Here is a 17,490-nt window from a genome sequence, read left to right as displayed (position 1 = left end):
CATCATCGAAGCTTAAATTCCATTCGAATAGACTTGCGAAAGATTTGACTCTTTTCTCTTGCAAACACTGGAGTCTCCTGACCCAAGACGACTGATCTGATCTGTGGGTATCTGGAAAGAGAGAAAACCGGTAGCGCCCACGAACCACCCCCTACGGAAGCATCCGAACCGAACCCGACTCGCAACGATGGCCGAACTACTCGATCTCACGGTAGAAGCTCCGGCGTCCCCTGATACGGGCATTGTCCCGACCCCGCCTGACGTGCCTTTCAAAGGCAGAAATCGCCAGCGGCTTCTGCGTGGCCTACAGCGCATTTCCTCATCACCGTCCCTTCCTGGCCTTGGACGGCCCAGAGCTGTCAGCAACCCCTATAGTATCCGTCGTGGCTCTATATCCTGCGTCAGTCTGTCCACCGCTGGACCCTCACAGACATCGTCCAGCGCTAGATCCGCCACTCCGCAACTATCACATCTGAATTTGAAGAGCGTCGCAGGCCTAGATTCTCCAACTGGCAAAAGAGAGGCGACGCTCGAAGTAACGGAACTTGATGACACGGAGGAGTGTTTGGCCATCCGAAAAATCCAGCATGGCTCTTCCCACACCTCGTCCGCCACATCATCCTTGCCGTCTGAACTCAAGGGGCGAACTAAACCCGTAGAAAAGAAGGATTTCTACTTTTGGGATAACATGCCTCATGAAGTCCGAATCCACATCTTTTCCTTCTTCCGGCCCAAGGAGCTGGTTCGATTATCCAGAGTAAGCAAATCTTTCTACGGCTTTTGCTTTGACGGCCAACTATGGACGTCAATCGACGCATCCGAGTTTTATCAAGATATTCCTGCAGCATCCTTGGCGCGCATCATCGCTGCTGCTGGTCCTTTTATCAAGGACCTGAACCTAAGAGGATGCGTTCAGGTTGAGCATTACAAACGGACTGAAATAATAGTCAAGTCCTGCAAGAATCTCATGAACGCGACACTCGAAGGCTGCCGGAACTTTCAGAAGAACACGCTCCATAGTCTCCTAAGGAGTAACGAGAAGCTAGTCAATTTGAATTTGACGGGGCTTTCGGCAGTGACAAACACATCATGCAGTATAATTGCCGAATCATGTCCTCAACTAGAGAGCTTTAACGTCTCTTGGTGTCAAAAAGTTGACGCTCGCGGGATTAAAATAATCATCGAGGCGTGCGCAAGGCTAAAAGATCTCCGCGCCGGCGAAGTCAAGGGATTTGACAATGTTGCAACTGCCGAGTCTATTTTCCACACTAATAATCTGGAGAGGCTGGTTCTCAGCGGATGCTCCGAGCTAAATGATGAAGCGTTGAAGATTATGATGCACGGGGTAGATCCTGAAATCGACATTCTGACGGGCATCCCTGAAGTTCCACCCCGGCGGCTTCGCCATCTCGACCTGAGCCGCTGTATAAGACTTACCAGCACAGGCGTGAAAGCGATTGGCCATTTGGTCCCGGAACTGGAAGGGTTGCAGCTCTCAGGGTGCAAGTCTTTGACCGACGCAGCACTCGAGCCTATCCTGGCATCAACACCGAGGCTCACACATCTCGAGTTGGAAGATCTCGAGGAGATTACCAACACTCTTCTCTCTGAGCATCTTGCCAAGGCGCCGTGCATCAGCATCTTGGAGCACCTCGCTCTGAGCTACTGTGAAAATGTTGGTGATCTTGGGATGCTTCCCGTTATGCAAAAGTGTGTGCGGCTGAAGAGTGCCGAGCTTGATAATACGAGAATAAGCGACTTGGTGCTTGCAGAAGCCGCTTCAATGGTCATCAAGCGTTCCAAACCATCCTTCGAAGCCAACACTCGGCCCAAGGTAACACTGCGACTGGCAGTATACGACTGCCAAAATGTAACTTGGACCGGTATCCGAGAAGTCCTGTTCAGAAACGCCCAAATCAGGCACGTGGTAGGGCAGCCGATGGGGATCACGTATCCAACCGAGAGCATCGGCCTGAAATGCTTCTACGGCTTCCAGATGACCGTTGACGAGCACCAGAAGAGAGTCCTCCGGGGCGATCTCGTCTCTGCCGGACGGCTGGAAAGGAAGTGGGCAGACTACATGCAGGCGAATGAAGAGGCCGGCGCAGGGGGGGCGGGATACCGAAGGCGCCGACGTCGGGCGAGACATGCGCAAGCCCTCCACGCGGATGAAGAGGACGGCGGCGTGGTCGGTCGGCGCAGAGCAAGGACATTGGGTTCCTGCTCTGTAATGTGAACTGCGACACACCCGCCCTCAGCGGTGTAGGCCACAAGAAGGGGGGACATGTTAGGGTTTCTCATTGTTTCCCCCCATGGCACGGATGCACACAATCACCACATTCCGCTCAGTTATGTGAGCGAAGAGAAAGAAAAAGGTGGATTAGGGCTCTCATTTTTTTTTGGCTTTTTTTTTTTTTCGAACTGGATTACACAATTTTGGTTGACTGCATATGGCAAAGGCGTTTTCTGAAAGCCATATGGCACGGTAGTAGAACAGGGAGGGAGTTGATCTGGCCTTCGTCTCTTATCCTTTACTCTTCTTTTTTCTCTAACACCTCACTTGACTGCCGGCAAAGATCAAAGATCAGGCGCCCTTGGAAGCAAAGATGCTGGGCATTTTGGGCTGACCAAACGTTTTACTATTTGCCTAACTTACTGAGGGACGCAGCAATGATTTTGCTCCGAGTGTGGTTATTTTTGTCTCAAAGACGGTTGAATTCTGGAACTGCTTAGCGCCCAGTCTGTGACTGCCGTGCTGCAAGCTTACTCTCTAGTTTGATGCAAATAGAATGATTTCCTCTCATGCATGCCTACTTGTCCTCTTGATATCTTGCCATGTGTCACTTCGCCTCTGGACGTCTATGCAGGCCCTCCTGGTGGGCAGCTACCCGTACTATTTACAGGATAAGGGGATGCAGGGGGAGAGAAAACAGGAAGAGGGGGTATGGAGAGAAGGGGTCCTTCGTCTAGAGAAGCATGAAAGCGAGGCCTGGATTATGCAGGCCCGGCAGAAGATGAAAACTCGGTGTGGCCTGCTTCTCTCAGCAAGCGATGGGGCGTTGTTTCTGGTGTACTTGCATGTCTTGAGGAGGAAAGGGGGATACATACATGCCGGTGTCGTATCTTGGTTTTTACGCAGCTTGACCGCAACTCTTCTGCTTGCGTACTACCATGTGTCAATGGTACAAGGCAAATCCTTTCGATACATGTGCTTCGTTCGAGAAGACTTTATTCCCTCTGCGTAAGAGGTACTAGTTTGGTGTAGGTGGTGTCGTGGTACTGCCTCCATCCCTGCAGTGAGGCCATTGGTGTGTGGGTGAGTACTGTTAAGAGCAACGGCGTACTTGCTAGATTATGGATTATCAGTTGAATAACAAACTAGCTATTCGGCCTCTCCAGCGCGTTGAATAATCACTAGTAGACCTAGATCCACGTGGAAAGAAGTGTCTAGTTCAATGACCGGTTCTGATTTAGTGAGACTTGCCGCTGAAGGAGGCTTGCGCTGTCGAATTCAAAAGGAGGGGCAAACTAAACTTCTATAGTATCTTTGATGTTGGGCCGATCACATTCAGTTTGTCAAGAAGGCTTTGTTTGATCATTCATACCTACAGTACCTTGTTGGTTAGTTTGTAAGTACGGATAGTTAGCTGCCATAGTGGTTTTGGGTACAGAATCTCGACCAAAAAGATACATGGAGGAGAAGAGGTCGCACTGTACAACGAATCTCTATCTACAAAGGATGGGTATGTGTGGAGCAATCACGAAACAAGAGTGATATGGCGTTGTTGGGTTGGGTCGGAAAACATACATACGCCACGAGTTGAATGTCATCGGAGACTGTGCTAGCAATTGATGAGGAGTCGGCGTCTTGTTGGGCGGCCTTCCATGTCTCTCAGGCTTTGCAAGTCGAAACGCACTTCGCTTAAGCACCTTGGAAGGCCCTCCCTCGAGCATAGAGATGCAGGTATATTGGCTGCATTGCTTTGCTGTCCCTGCCCAGGATCAGCATCGTGTGCAGCGACTGGCAAGCAGGTCACAAGTCAATCAAGCAGCAGGTCAAGCAGCAGGTCAAGCGGGCATGTATCGGTACTCGCAGCTGCGGCGAGAGCAAAAACTTGGCCTCTCACCGGCGTGGAGACCCCCAGGCTCGCATTGTATGCATGCGGTAGCTTGATGTATGTACCAAGTACGCAGCGCAGACGCAGGCATGGATGGACCTTGTTATGGCACGCCAATGACGGTGCAATGGCTCGAGGCTAGGCACGTGTGTGCGACGAAAGAATGCAGATGCAGATGCAGATTGCTTCTGGTTCGTATTTCTTTGTATGTCATTGACAGCTCTTCCGGGTAGATGATTCGATGGGCGCCGAAGATTATCTCGGCGGCGCGCCTCGCATTGCAGGTCGCCGTGCATATGTGGCGTGCAATCCCTGCGACCGGTGAAGTAAGCGAGCCATTGTTTGCTCGTTTCTGGCCATGGGTTCATCCTACCGGCTTTTCGATTTTGATTCATCTCTTTGGTCCTTGGATTTTCGTGTTGAGGCATCAGCCAAATGCTACCATTTCCCACCTGGGCCTGTGGGGGAACCACGCCGTGGAGCAACGCATGGAGCACGCACAGAGTCACGGACACTGGCCACTAGTCATTGGGCACAGGGCCCCTGTATTTCACCCACAGTTGGCACTGAGCAACTCCAGCCTCAAGAAGTCGCTGCAAAAGCAAACCCTACAGTTCCCAAGACGTCTGGTGTTGTGTCCAGCTCGGGCATCATGACAAGTCCTGCCTTATACCTGAGACGATGGCGGAGAACAGCTGCTGCGCTTGTTGCTTTTTGGCTCCAGTCGGCTAACTCTGCCAGAAGCGGAAATTTCTGACCCGCAGCTGAAGATATGCTGCTTAGCGCTGCTCCGTCTATAGTGGCCAGCCTCGCTGTGTTGGTGAGAAGGCCAGGCGCTCTTAGTTCTCCCGTGCTTCCGCGGAGGAGTTTGGAGCATGTTCTTGTTCTCTGTTCTCTCCGTCGGTTCTGAACAGAGGGGGTGCACTTTGTTTCACAGGGAACGAGCTGCGTGGGAGACTAATCGCCCAGTACGTCGAGTGTAGTTGAAATACCTGGCGCACGCTAAGAGTTTGCTTGTAATGGTCATGGATTGTGTTAGTGCTTGCGTATTTACACAGTCGTGACAGCACACACAGTACCTACCCGGTGCCTAACCAAGACTGGCCGGCTTTTTAATCCGTCGTCCAATCTGGTCTTGTTGGTAACGCAAATTTGGCACCTGGCACGACAGCACCTCCTCTTTTGCTGGCAAGATTTCCCTTTCTAGCGGGCCTGCAGAAAGACGCTAACATCAGTTGAGGCCTTTCAAAGAAGCACAGGTTCAATTCCGGCTATCCCACCAGCCACGGTAGCCCCAGCCCCACGGATCTCTGTCTGGCCGTAGGTGAATATCCCGAGGTACGGCAGGGGTTGGCTCTGTGCGCAGGAAGCAAAGATACAGAGAGAGGAAAGGGCCGTGTGCTTGTGCTCTGATCAGAACCTGTTCCATACCTCACCATACATGCTTACATATAGAAGCTAATAGTCCTGTCTGGCTTGAGCAACCCCGGATCCGAGATTAGATTCCGCCTTGGGTTGCATCACAGCGCATTTCTGGTTCGAGCGTCCTTGCTCCCCGGTCTCTTTGGCTTGCTGCTTCGTCTTCTCTCCCCCCCTCCAGTCCGGACTGACTTCTCCAGAAGCCAGAGTCATGCCTCTCGAGACAATATACGTCGTTCGCCATGGGGTAAAGTTTGTCCTTGATCCCCTCACCCCCCTTGCACCGCACGTAGTGGCGTCACGAGGCTGAATGCTCTTGTATTGACCTTTGTTATTGTCAACGCCAGTTCCGGTCTAGTTGGTCTGTCGACCACACCACGGGAGTGTACTCAGCTTCCATCCCATCACCAACAGGAATTGCTGTGGACCCGGCCCTCACCGCTCACGGAGTCGATCAGTCAAGAGAGCTTGGGCGTCACCTCACGACGCTGGATCCTCCTGTAGAGGCTGTATATTCAAGCCCGTACTATCGGTGCCTTCAGACCATTACCCCGTTTGTTGAGCTTGAGCAGCAGAAACAGGCCAATGGCGACGCTCTGGGCAGTCATGTCCCCTCTGCCACCTCTGCCACCTCTGCCACCGCGATAATACGTCCTGAGCACGGACTCTGCGAGTGGTTCGGGTCGGCTCCTTTCGAGCATCCCGGCCCAGCCTCACCCGCGGTCTTGAAATCCTTGTTCCCTGCCTTTGACGAGAGCTACGTGTCGGCCCAGCATCCTCCAAAGAGGGGCGAGACGCTGGCTCAGCTGCAGGCCCGGCTTACGGCCACGATGCAGAGTATCATTGATCGCTGCGACGCTGAAGATAGGCGAGCCGTTGTTCTGTGTACTCACGCCGCCGTGGTCATCATGTTGGGCCGTATCCTCACTGGATGCTTCCCTGAAACAGTCGACACGGACGACTTCCGTGCCTTTACGTGCGGAGTGAGTGTCTACCGCCGGAAACTTGTCAATCAGGATGGCCATGGGCCGCAAGCAACGAGGAATTCGACTGAGAAGAAGCCTGGCCCTGATGCTGTTGTTGGAAGTTGGACATGCGAGGCCAACAGCGACTGCAGCTTCCTGTCAGGTGGCGAAGAACGAGGCTGGTATGTGCAATCCCCCAAGCAAAGCAAAGACCGTTTGAGACCAGCACTGACAATGCAATCCCCGGCATTAGGAAGTTTGTGGGAGACGAGGAGTTTCCAGACACGGGCTCCATGTCCAATGATGCATCTGAGCCCAAGCTATAGATGGCACGACGTCTTCGGGGCGCCTAAACCTACCAGCAGGGTAGATGGAAGATGATGTAATTGCATTTCATTTGCGAGGCAAGCAACACCATGTATACTACCAGGTAGAGTACTACGAATAGACCAATACACAAGACAGAGTAGACCAACGGCGGAGTGTAGCTGTCGACAAAGTATAATTAGATTTCGTCATCAGGAACTCGCGTGGCAAACTGCTCCGAAGACAAGCAGCGTGACAGCATGATCATCAACCTGACCGTGCTTGGTGTCACCCGCGACTTCCCTTTCTCGATTGCCTTGTTGGGCCAAACTGGTGTTGGACTTGATCTGCTTTTGGACGTCTGGGCAAACAGCTTTTTCCCCAATTCACACAGCGTTCGTCCGGCCAAGCGCCCCTCCCCCTCGGACCGCAGCCGAGTCGGGTAGACGTCTTGCTGGTGGTCCAAGTACAACAAGAAGGACCTTCTACGGGTCCTTGCGCGGCGGTTTGACAACGCAGATGCCTCTATTTCAATGTATGCCGGTAAGGTACCTACCTACTACTAGTAATTCATGGGAGGTATATTTACAGTCACGAGTCTGTGGGCAGACATTTGCTTAATTGGCCATTCTTATTCAAGTTGTTTCAAATTACCTAGTATGTGTCTTGCTATGGTACCTAGGTTTGGAAAAGTTCATTGGAAAAGCCATCTTTTTGCTTTTGGTGGCCAATATCTTCCATGTCCGCCGCGAGTTGGAGTAGGGAGGTGCAAAGCGGCGGCGCCACGAAATGATATCTGATCATGGACTTTGCGTGGCATTAACAAGATCAATAGGCATCAGCTCAGGTAGAAATGGATAAATTTTCTGACAATTAAGCTTCTATTTCACTTACTTCTATGATTCAAACTAGTCTAATCCAGATGTAATCATTGTTCTTTGGTCTTCTTCGTACCTTGGATAGGCCAGTCAAGACAATGGCCACTTACACCGATGTGCCTGACACTCATCGCGGGGCATCAAGTTCCGCATGTAAGGGCAGCTATGGCGAGACACCACTCTTGGGAACCGGAACGTTCTCCCTTGCGTCCAAAGCACTAATAGCGCTGCTAGCAGCTGTTTTAGGACCTTTGATTAAAGGTCTACGGCAACAACGGCCCAGAAAAAGAAAATAAAGTGATGTCTCTGGTATTTTTACAGGTTTGCCAACCCGTGCAATGGCCACTTTACCCGCGCTCCCGTTACCAGAGATCCAGCACCGATAAGCGCGCCAGGAGGAAGAGCTTCATCGTGGATTGACTAATGCGCTGATTGCGTGTTACAACCGGTATCTATTGTGTGGAGGATGATGTATCCCAAGTACTGATGCCAAGGCAGCACGCGCCTTCACCGTACATAGCTGCGTAAGGAGAGAGCATTGACAGGGTAGCAAATTGCACGGCTACACGAGCCTCCGCAAGAAGCGGCGGTCTTGTATTCCGCTGAAGCACATCACTGTGGAAATTGAGAAAATCTTCATTTACAGGAAGAAGGGAAAGAAAAGGATTTAATCAGATTTGATAACAGCTCCCTTGGCAAGGAGACATCTTCATGTAGGGTGCACCAAGTCACGAGCTGAGCTTTACAGACACTCGGCTGGTCCCTGTCAGCGCGCAGAGCTATGGCTGAGATCTGTCTCCGCTAGTCATCCGTAGCTTTGCCACCGGTTGCTCATTTCTTTTTATTTTTCTTCTGCTCCATCCAATATCGCTCCCTACTGCGCCCAAAAGGAACCTGTCATATTTTTCTTTTCTTTTCTTCATCTGGTTTCTCCCTCTGCAAAATCTTTTATTGACTCCTAGTCAGGGAGAAAGACGCCACGCCGCCAACTCACATATCACTATTGGCAGAAGGGCAGCCATAGCTCTGCCAAGGACAGCGCATGCTGCGAACAAGCACGAGCAAGGCACATCAATCCAGCCATAGTGTGATCCGGGTTCCCCAAGAAACAGACAAACAAACTTGGGATTTGGTAGCTGTTCCAATCATGCAGTGTCTCGGCTCCGGTGGGCAACCAACACATGCATCATGCATACCAAAAGAAGACGTCTATGCGTCCATGACACGACGACGACGCCGACGACGCAGAAGAGGCAGTTCGTCAGGTTGTTTGCGCCATTCTTGGCGAATCGATTGGCATGTGCCTCGCAACGACAAGGTGCCTGGTCCTGCGGTTGCACGACATGCTGGATATGAACTATTAGATACCCGTTGACTTGCTTACCTACGGTACCTACTAGTGCTTCGCAGGAGGAGAAGCTGGTATTAGTACTACCGAGTTCTGAAGTGGCATGTAAGTGGCAGCACAACCTATCTTGGGTATACCTGCTGCCGCCGGTATCTTACTACTAAGTAAAGACTGAACTGATAAACCGACACCCCGGGGATTTTCTGGGTCGGGTAAGTACCTAAATCTCTTCTAGCATCTCGGGGAAGGATGCCGTATAGGTGCGAATTTAAAGAGACAACAAGCAGAAGGGAGACAAGAAGTGGATAACCATCTGGAGGATAAGCCTGCTCCGGCTAATGATCAGGCCCCTTTGCTCGGGACTGTGACTCGTCGCATACGAGTTCTAGTACTTGTATGTAATAGGTGCTACCAGCAAGACGAGGAGGCCTTGGACGGATTGCATTAGCGCAATGTACGAGGAACGCCTCAGCAGCAGCTCAAACCCTGCTGCAGCACAAGCGGAGCCCATCTCCCATGCAGCGCGGCCCCGATAGGCCTGAAGAGGGCGATTGCATGTTCACCGGTCGACGCAGTGTGCTGAGACATTGGCGGCAATCCGGGACAGAGACCGGGTGGCCAAGAGTTGTCAAGGCACTCTCGCATGGAGTAATGAGGGCTTGCACGGGATGAGATGGACCGGACCAGCCAGCTGTCGCTGCTGCTGCTGCTGCTAATGCTGCTAATGCTGCTAATGCTGCCGATGCTGCCAATACTGCTACCTGGATGCTGGGTTCGAGCAGGTTGTTTGGCATCGGTTTCTGTGCATCATGCGCCCGCGGATGCGGGCCAAGGAGTGAGAGCTGAGAAAAAGTAAAGAGAAAAAGAAACGAAAGATGACGATTAGAGTGAGATACTTGGATGCACGATGTTAGCGGACTGGCGCTTGGTACCTGGTCATTAACAGGTTTTGGGACCCGTAGGATTATAGGTGCTACCCATGCCGCAAGAGGTATACAGTACGCACTTCTACCACTACTACCTCTCCAGCACCCGCGCGATGATTTTCAGCAGGCCCCCAGCCCTCCGAGGGCTCCCCACGCGGCACCGTAGCGGATCTGCTGGCCTTCATTTTCGCATCAATCTGCCGGGTTGCTGCAGCCCACCCAATCAGATCTTAGCGAGGCTCGATGCCGCATCCAGCCTAGCGCCCACAGCTGATCTGATTGGCTGCTTTTCCTCCCTTGCGCTAACCGGCTCTAACGCAACCTCCTCCTCTCGTCAACAAGCTGCGACGGCGTCCGAAAAAAAGAAACGTTTTCTGCGCCATCAAAAGGTCTCGCGGCGATTAGGAGCCGCGCCACTATCAATCTTTTTTTTTTTTTTTTTTTCCTTTACTGATGCTAACGCTAGCTTTCCTTTCTTTTCATTATCCTCTGTTCCGCGGTTGTATTTAGCGCCTGCGAAAGAGGGGAGCACAGTGCCCATCATGGCCTGTGGAAGTGACGGCGGCCTGACAATGTCACCACTTTTTGTCCACAGCAACTGGCACTAACGCTGCTGCCACGTCTCGGCCCAACGTAGCCGATGATGATTCTGATGATTCTGATGAGGATGGGATAAGAGTGAAAACTGATAGTTCTGGTTAGCACTAGCATTGGCGAATCTCACCGGCATGGCGAGGGCTGGACGCCATCTCGAGGGCACGCCTTGGATGAGAGCTTGGGCCAAGTGCTTCGCGGAGTCCATCCGGCACTGCACGGCGGGCTCAGCCGCGAGGCAAGGAGGTCTCTCTGCTCTTTGATGTCTGGGATTTGCCCTATGACTGCTTCAGTGCTCTCAGACACACAGGAGCCGACCGTCGCATCGTCCTGCAGCAAAAAGAAACGACACCAGACGCCTCTGTACGCTAATCTGGACGGGCAAAACAACCTAGCACCCCCGGGCTGGGCAAGATAAGTGCGCAGATTGGCTCAGCTGCCAATCTACTATACCATTGACCCGGCTCGACAAGCCGGCAGCTCAGTAGGCAGCGGTTACTCAGATCTTGGTCCCTTCTCTGCCGGCCTCATGCGAGCCACGTATAATCCAAGCTATTCCCATTGCTCTCGCACCCATCACCCAAGCACTTATGCAAGCCCAACTCTCGGCAGCCGCAAGTCGCCTCTCGCGAGACTCGGTCGGCCTTGGCCCAATGAGATTTGCTCACATAAGGGCCTCGAATCTGCTTATTTCCTTCGTGAGCTGGCCGCTACCGTCTAGACTGGTCTCTGGACCGCAATCCTCATGCAGGTAGCTACATCCGCGCATGCAATGTACCATCACAGAACGCAGCTTAGTGTGCCTGTGGATGGAAGTGGCCTCATCGCCGTCGATGAAATGCCCTTTGCGGCTACACACTACATGGCATCTCCAACTTCCCGGGATCAGTTCTTGGAGACTGAGCTCGACACATTTTGTGCATGCCGCTGCATCAAGTGACGCATCAAGTCAAGTGAAGCATGTAAGCCGTGGACACTTCAGCTTCCCGGCACTGTGTGAACATGTGGGCATGACTAAAGAGTCCAACGCAGAAGACAACTGCTGTCAATGATGCGAGTCCCCCGGTTTGGTAGCAGGCCCCCCGGTATCTGGATGCAGCCTCTCCGGAAGAGATGTCAGCCGCCTGTACAAGTCGAGGTACTGGTACGGCGCGCAGGGCCTCGTGTACAAGTCCCAGGTCTACGAGTATTGCCTCCTACGATGCCTCCCCGTCGTCCTGCTACCTACAGTATTGTATTGTTGTGCTCAATCCTGGCACACGCATTTCGCGGGTGGCGCCTCGTGGCAAGGGTCCGTCTCGGACCTAAGTGTGATGATGGCTGCTAACACGCAAATGTCCACCTAACCAACGCAGCGTTGCCATTTAGGAGATCTCTTCAATGCTACCGGGTTCCTTGCCGACCCCCAGCAATATCCACCATCTGCCAGTTAGTCCTGGTCTGATGAGGACAAGGAGGAAGAAAACACCCGCGTCGTCTTCATCGAAATTGGGCGGCTTACACGCCTCAGCTGATGATACATGCCTGTCGACGATCAGATTCTTGCACCTCTTCCAGACTGTTGGCCTGCATAACTGTTCTATTTTAGACGCTCAAATTGGTTAATTGCTGTCTCGCAATCTTGCTGTTATACGCCGTCTGTCTGTTCTTCTGCAGCCCATTGTCACCACTGCTCCGGCTGCCGTCCCCAGTTCAGCCCTTTGGCACTAGCTCTGCCTCCAAGATGCATTGGTTCATGTTGCCACGCCGGGTCTGTCTTAACCAGTGAATACTACCCGAGTCTCATGTGGCCTTGCAAAAAGCGGCTCGCCCTGCAGGGCACAGGCGGGGACTAAACAGTATCTGATGGGGACCCCCGGTGGTGCCAATTTCATCCCTGCCCTCCCAGACAGCCGCAGGTACCGTTTCTACCGATTCTGCGGTGATCCACCAGACACCCCGGGGGCACTCTCATGGGCGTCCCATATGTATCTGTCTGTTGGGTCTTGTCTTGCGGTGCAGGGTTGCTCGAGCGAGGGCGGGCACACAGACCCTCCCCTCCCAGAATCGAGACAGCTGTGGTAGCTGGCACCGCCCTCTGTCGAGCCTATCATGGCGGATCTGGCTATTGGCCATGGCAGAAGCAGAGTTGTGCGTTAGCACGAGCAGGCCATTGCCCAAGCCCAAGCCCGCAGGGTCTCGATGGACACTCCACGCCGGAGAGCGACAAGTACAAGAAGACCGTGCCCCTCGTGTTGACTCTCACTCACCCAGATTTAATCCTCAAACCTATCCACTCTCTTTCCCTTCAAACGCAAGTCTCTTGTTCGTCGACCCTTTTGTCACAGCCTATATCCCTCGTTACTACCGCCGTCTGCCAGCGTACTTCTCCCTCTCCTCGGGCCTGGGCCAGTGTGTCTTAATTGCAGTCTCTATCGATTCAGCCATTGTTCTCAACCTCGGAGCCTCGATTGTTCAAGAGCTCATCATTGTGTGTTCTGTACTATATATACATTTTTGCCAAAAGCCAACCCAAATCGCTCTGGATCATGTTCTCTGCACAAGAGGCTCACGAAGTCCGTGGCTCTCCTCCGTCCAAGCCCAACATGCTGGGCGTCGGCGCCGTCATGAGCAGAGAAACTTTCCTCCCTAGGAAGGCGTCTGCTGAATTCCTATCTTCAATCCCACGATCTCTACTCCACCCACAAACCCCTCCTGACTCAACCTCAGGCAGTCCAGTTGTCAAACTTGAAGGTATGTATCTTTCTCAGCTACGAATTCCCGTGAAAACTAGGCAAAAACAAGTCCTCGAGGCGGCTAACACGTCTGGTAGGATCCTTCTCATCTGCTTCAAGTACTGTGTCTCGAGAGTGCTCTCCGATCCCTCGTTTGACTCGCCTCAACTCATACACCAATCCTTCCGTCAAATTGCCTAGCCTCGAGGAGTTCGATCAAGGTGTAGAAGCCATCGCACGATCCTATGGATCAACGCGATCTTGGACCCCTCCTTCTCCTCTCCCCACACTCCGACGTGGCTCTATTCTGCCTCAACCTCTGCCTTCAATGCTAGCCTTTTCCATCCACGAGCCCGCTTATCCAAACTACGCCATCAGCAGCGAGTTCTGCCCTTCAAGGATGGATGGTTACCCAAGCCCGCCACCTGACAATGAAGGGAGGCACATTAATCAAAAATACACTACAGAAGAGGGGGATTTCATCATCTACGCTTGGCACGACAGGAAACTCAAGTGGCAGCGTATCAAGCAAGATTTTGCGAGCATGTTTGGCCGCACACCTGAACGGACTGTCCAAGGTCTTCAGGCGTGGTACTACCGCATGAACCAGCGTATCCCCCTCTGGGACGAGGATGGATGGCTGATCTTTGACAATGACGAAGACATGGAGCCGAAACACATTAGCATCAAGTGTCGAGAGAGAGACACGCAGGATCGGCCAATGGAGCCCTTGGGGCTTGCCCAACGCTACCCTGAGCGAGCCATGCACTATTCTTGGGTTGATCCCGAAACAAAACGCAAGTGTCGAGACTGGGGTGAGTCTGATTCACAATTGATACATCCTTTACTATGAAAATTGTCCGAGGCGCTAACTATTCTCCCTTCTTTTGTAGCTGCCAAACGCGCTCTACAATTCCGTGAACGCAGAGAGCGACGGAAGAGAAAGGAGCAGAGGCGCCTAAAGATGTAAATCGACCGCTCCTTGCGACCAGAATACAACACCACAATCAACAAAACAAAAACTTTACAAAAAAAAAAAAAAAAGAAATTACGTTCAACAGATGGGGAGAGAGCAGTTATGATATCCATGTTCATACTGCCCTCCGAAAACTCTCTTGAGCATGGTACGAGCTATGTACTACTAATACATTCCACTTTCTTTAAGTGGACGACTGCTACTATGCATAATCTCTTTTTTTCATTTGGGTTGGGCCAGAACATATTTTACGATACCAAAAGCATAGCCCTCGAGGTCAAAAGATGTACATGGAATCAAATGAGATAACAGGATCAAGCGTCAAGCGAAGCATTAGGGGGAGGAGCGATTTTGGACACTTTGCACAGCTATTTTTCTTTGTTTCATTTCTTTTATGTTCACAAGATATCTCATGTACTAGTACGCTTTGCTGACGCGGTTGGATTTTTTTTGGATTGCTTTCTTCCAGTTTTTTTTTTGGTGGCCAGAGGCGACGAGCCTCTCGCCTTCTCTTGCATATATTAGGGCTTTAATAAGGAGGACTTGATGGTTACGGTTGGACAGATATGGCTAAAAGGTAATAAATCGCTTGGCAACGGGACGGGAAACAGTGTCTACAAAAGAATTGGGCAATACAGTCTCTATGATTATCATATAACTATCATCATTGGCATTGGCTTCATTATTCCTGCTCTTCTCCTCTCCTCCTTCTCGCTCTTCCTCTGTTCCTCTTCCTCCTCCCTTCTCTTCAGGGCTCTTCCTCCCTACCCACCATCTGGGCGTTTCGGGTCGCCCTGCATTGGTAGTGTGTCGTGGTACCCCTAGAAGTAGGCGTCTTCGAGCCCATCCCTTTGCGTCTCACGGCATCTTGGGCCTTCGGCGCCCGTTGATTTCACGTTCCCAGTTTTCCCTCTCTTGAACGCATGAGCATTGAACATGTAATACAACAATGCCACAGTCCTTGGAATAGAGAGTAGCATGTGACTTCTCCCCGCCAGTTTCTTTCCTCTCCCGCTCACTCGACAAGCCACTCCCGCTGCCCCATCTGCGGCACGAGCAGTAAGATCTGTAGACGGGACAGCTCAAATGTTTGCTTTGCTGTAGTCAAGTGACCCTCTCTGCCAAGTGGCAAAGGCCAGCTCAGTGGGTGAGATGTGGCAATTGGCCAAGATAGGGAAAAGGCATAAACGCTGGTTTATTATTATCCATCGTTGAAAAAAGAGGGCCAAAGCGAGGGCCTAGCGCCTGCATCTTCCAACACAAACTCCAAGTACTCTGGTATCTTGTGTGGCTTGAGGGGAAAGCGGTGAGGCATCGGCCTTGTCGAAGTTGTCCAGGGGGTGAGGGGGGGTGGAAGGAATGCGTCGCCCAACACATACATACATACATATATACGTACATGTGTTGATACGTACCTGTATAGTAGTAGGTGTACGTGTACAACAACAATGTCAGTTTTGGTGTGTGCGTGTATGCGTATATGCGTGTTGTGTCGCATGAAATGCCTGTGAAGGACGAGAAGACATGAAAATGGGCTGTAAAAATAGCCGCCACGTGGGGAGATGGGAGAGTCTGGGCCAGACAGGTCCATTGTTGCACGGCCGGGTTTGTGTGAATCTCAGACAAGAGGGGCCATTGTCGGAGGTAGCAAACTGCAGATGAAATAGGCGATATCAGGCAGATGCCATATTAGTCTCTTGTTCGAATGGCGGTGGGTGAAATGGATGGAATGAGAGGGGAAGGGAAGTATGCGTGAAAGCTCCCTGTAATTTGCCAAACACACAGAGAGCCAGACGATCTTCTTTGTCGAACCTATCGAAAGCCGGCGTTGCGTTTCATGAATTCTCGGATGCGGTCCATTCTTGCGTCATCGTCATCGTTGTCTTGGCCCTCCATGACAAGCTCATCGCTGTCATATTCGTTGTCATCAAACTCTTCCTCATCCGAGGCATTGGCATTGCGGTACATGTAAGCGTGACGATCGTATTCGTCCTCGGTATCGACTTCGTCCTCTGGATAGTCTGCCGTGTAATAGTTTTCCGCTGCGTACAAGAAAAAAATAAGGTAAGGCTTTGTTTCACGTGAATCAATGTCTTGCATGAAGGTGGCTTACCATTCTCATCTTCATCGTCCTCGTCATTTTCCTCGTCTTCATCTTCCAAGGATCCATAGAACAGCTGGCTCTCTTGTTCTCCGTTCAAGACCAAGATGCCGACATCGGACGGAAGTACGTCGAGGCCCATAGAATGAGCTGGGACGCGAACATACTCTTCGATAACCCATTCTTCGTCGTCTCCTTCTTCCTCGCTTGCATCTGCCATGGGGGTATCTACTGTATCCTCGGTAAGGGTTGGCCGTGGTGCCGCAGTTTCAGGGTGGCGCTCTTGGTATCTCTTTTCAGGGGCTTTAGGCCTGAACTTTGGCTTCTCAGCTTGTTTCTTTTCCACATCCATGGCGTGCAAGTTTGCGCCAATCTCGTTGAGCACCCACTGATTCATATCGGCAGTTATTTTATCCATATCTTCGGTATGACGATGAGTTAGGGACTGCGGAAGAGGGACACGAGCCGGGGGCTCTTGTGAAGGGTCACGCCGCCTCGCAACACCAGGTTTCTTCAGATGTCTCCGTTCGATGGGCTGGTCGTGGCTCATCAAAGTATCCTGTTCGGGGTCTTGTGTGATGATAGACTGAGCGTCTTTTATGACAAGACTCTGGCGCGAAGACTTTGGTATGATTTTCTTGCGCCCAGTACGCTCGACAAAGATGGTTGGCCCGAACCGCACTTGCTTCGAGTATCCAGTGCTGGTCGGGCCAGGAGTGGCAGAAGCTTGCGCCAGCATCGCTCGCGATACATGGAATTTGCGCTGCTCTGTAGGTTTTCCATCGGCATGCCACTTCGCAGGTCTTTGTTCATCGCTGCGTGTTCTGGCCAGCGAGGTGACATCCTCTGGCCGCGAGACATGAATCACCGGCTCGCCATCACTGCGGCTAACCACAGGGCCTGTTGCCGTGGCCTTGGATTCCCGCCGCTGATACACATAGTTTGCCTCGCTGCGGTGCCGCTTGGCCCCTTCATCGAGCTCTGCGCCGTGTTAGAAAAGGGTTGATGCCGTGACATATCACCAACGAGCAGACTAACGAAGATAAGTGACGGGGGCATCATCGTCCCGTTTGCGCTTGACCCGGATAAGCTGCGGCGGGATCGACATGGCGGAGGAATGACCAGACCACGTGCTTCTCGAGATG

General features: G+C 52.0%; 4 protein-coding genes across 4 annotated transcripts; 3 read left to right on the top strand and 1 right to left on the bottom strand.

The window, feature by feature from the left end:
• Positions 1-187: 187 nt before the first annotated feature.
• TGAM01_v203098 (hypothetical protein) lies at positions 188-2,236 on the top strand (the record flags this gene model as incomplete). Its single annotated transcript, XM_018802453.1, has 1 exon — positions 188-2,236. The coding sequence occupies one exon, from the start codon at positions 188-190 to the stop codon at positions 2,234-2,236; it is 2,049 nt and encodes a 682-aa protein (XP_018664371.1).
• A 3,512-nt stretch (positions 2,237-5,748) lies between these two features.
• TGAM01_v203097 (hypothetical protein) lies at positions 5,749-6,828 on the top strand (the record flags this gene model as incomplete). Its single annotated transcript, XM_024549135.1, has 3 exons — positions 5,749-5,826; positions 5,885-6,684; positions 6,756-6,828. 3 exons carry the CDS (start codon positions 5,749-5,751, stop codon positions 6,826-6,828), a joined length of 951 nt encoding a protein of 316 aa, XP_024406113.1.
• Positions 6,829-13,082: 6,254 nt separating this feature from the next.
• TGAM01_v203096 (hypothetical protein) lies at positions 13,083-14,238 on the top strand (the record flags this gene model as incomplete). The annotated part of the gene is made up of 3 exons (XM_024549134.1): positions 13,083-13,287; positions 13,367-14,083; positions 14,162-14,238. 3 exons carry the CDS (start codon positions 13,083-13,085, stop codon positions 14,236-14,238), a joined length of 999 nt encoding a protein of 332 aa, XP_024406112.1.
• Positions 14,239-16,056: 1,818 nt separating this feature from the next.
• On the bottom strand, positions 16,057-17,453 carry TGAM01_v203095 (hypothetical protein; the record flags this gene model as incomplete). Its single annotated transcript, XM_024549133.1, has 3 exons — positions 16,057-16,254; positions 16,476-17,326; positions 17,384-17,453. 3 exons carry the CDS (start codon positions 17,451-17,453, stop codon positions 16,057-16,059), a joined length of 1,119 nt encoding a protein of 372 aa, XP_024406111.1.
• Positions 17,454-17,490: the final 37 nt, after the last annotated feature.

This window comes from Trichoderma gamsii (assembly GCF_001481775.2).
Source record: "Trichoderma gamsii strain T6085 chromosome Unknown Scaffold_8.2, whole genome shotgun sequence".
Lineage (NCBI taxonomy): Eukaryota > Fungi > Ascomycota > Sordariomycetes > Hypocreales > Hypocreaceae > Trichoderma > Trichoderma gamsii.
Note: the sequence above shows the minus strand (reverse complement) of the source record. Positions and strands in the feature narration are given on the sequence as shown.